Below are 1,205 nucleotides of genomic sequence, written 5' to 3' on the forward strand. Positions count from 1 at the left end.
ATCACAAGGGGGGGTGAAGTATAGGCTAGGGTGGGGGTGGGGGGTGGGTGGTTGGTTGGGTGACGGGGGTGTGTGTGTGTGTGTGTGTGTCTGTCCTCCTGAAGCCCCATGCAGCGTGCGTCGTCAGGAATGCTGTGTGACCTGCTCTATTTTTAGCCGGGCTCCCCTGCTTGAAATACTCCACCTCCAGCCAAGCTCCCATTGAAGATAAACACTAAGCTCTGCTCTCTCCTCTCGCGCCGTGTGTGTGTGTGTGTGACTAGTAAATACAAAACAAAAAGAAACCCCAGTCTGACTTTGAACCCGGACCGAACCTCCTGGAAAGCATCAGAACCCTCAACCTCTCCGCTTGGCCGGACAAAGAACCCCCCCCCCCCTCAAAGCTTGGGCGTTATATACATCTTCTATTGGGTAGATCTGTTCTGAAGGACCCCCAAAGCTCTATAGATGTCCCCTGAAGCCCACGGCGCAGCAGCAAGGTATGACAGTATCTTGCAATGTGTGTGTGTGTGTGTGTGTATGTGTTTGGACCTGGTTCTCAAAAGTGGGGTTTCCCGGCGACGGGGCCCTTGCAATTTTTTTGGGGTGGAGAATTTTGACTAATCATGACAGATTTTTCTCTTATGGGGGATCCTTGGCACAAACTCCTCTCAGATGGGGGGGTTCTCCGCAGCCAACTATTTGGGGGTCCTTGATGTGAAAGTGTTGGGAGAACCACTGCTGTTACAGTATGTGATGGGATGAGAGGGCAGTTGTGTCTGGAGACAGAGAAGTGGGGTCCGGAGACCCCACAGGGGTCCTTGGGTGGGGTTCCAGGGGGTCCCCAACAAAATGTGTTAATACAGCATCACCACTTTATCCATATTGTATACGTTGGCTATTCAAAAATAGCAGCTGTGATCTTGTACATCTGCTATTTTTGAAAAATCTTGAATCATTTTGAAAAATAAATGACACAAATCTTCTCTTCTGGGAGTCCCTGGCACAGAACATTTTCAGATGGGGGGGTCCACGGCCAAATACATATCGATTTGGGGGTCATTGATATTAAAACGTTTGAGAACCACTGTGCTAGACGATGGTGGTGATGTCAGGTTTTGAAAAAAAAAACACACGGACGGCGATCATGGGTTGACATCTATTTCTACCCCTGTGCTCAAATAATCCAAACTGTTGAATTTGCTGGTGAAGTCGTTTGGCTGAAA

At 49.0% G+C, this 1,205-nt stretch overlaps 1 protein-coding gene across 1 annotated transcript in view; it reads left to right on the plus strand.

Moving 5' to 3' along the window:
- Positions 1-350: 350 nt before the first annotated feature.
- The window catches only part of retreg1 (reticulophagy regulator 1), a 17,338-nt gene continuing 16,483 nt past the window's right edge, over positions 351-1,205 (plus strand). The window contains exon 1 of the mRNA XM_084057804.1: positions 351-479. Coding sequence (XP_083913930.1) covers positions 448-479 — 32 coding nt within the window. The 5' untranslated portion in view covers positions 351-447. The remainder of the gene's footprint in view (positions 480-1,205) is intronic.

The sequence above is a fragment of the Gymnoscopelus microlampas genome (genome assembly GCF_963454915.1).
Source record: "Gymnoscopelus microlampas genome assembly, chromosome: 5".
NCBI classification, from domain to species: Eukaryota; Metazoa; Chordata; class Actinopteri; order Myctophiformes; family Myctophidae; genus Gymnoscopelus; species Gymnoscopelus microlampas.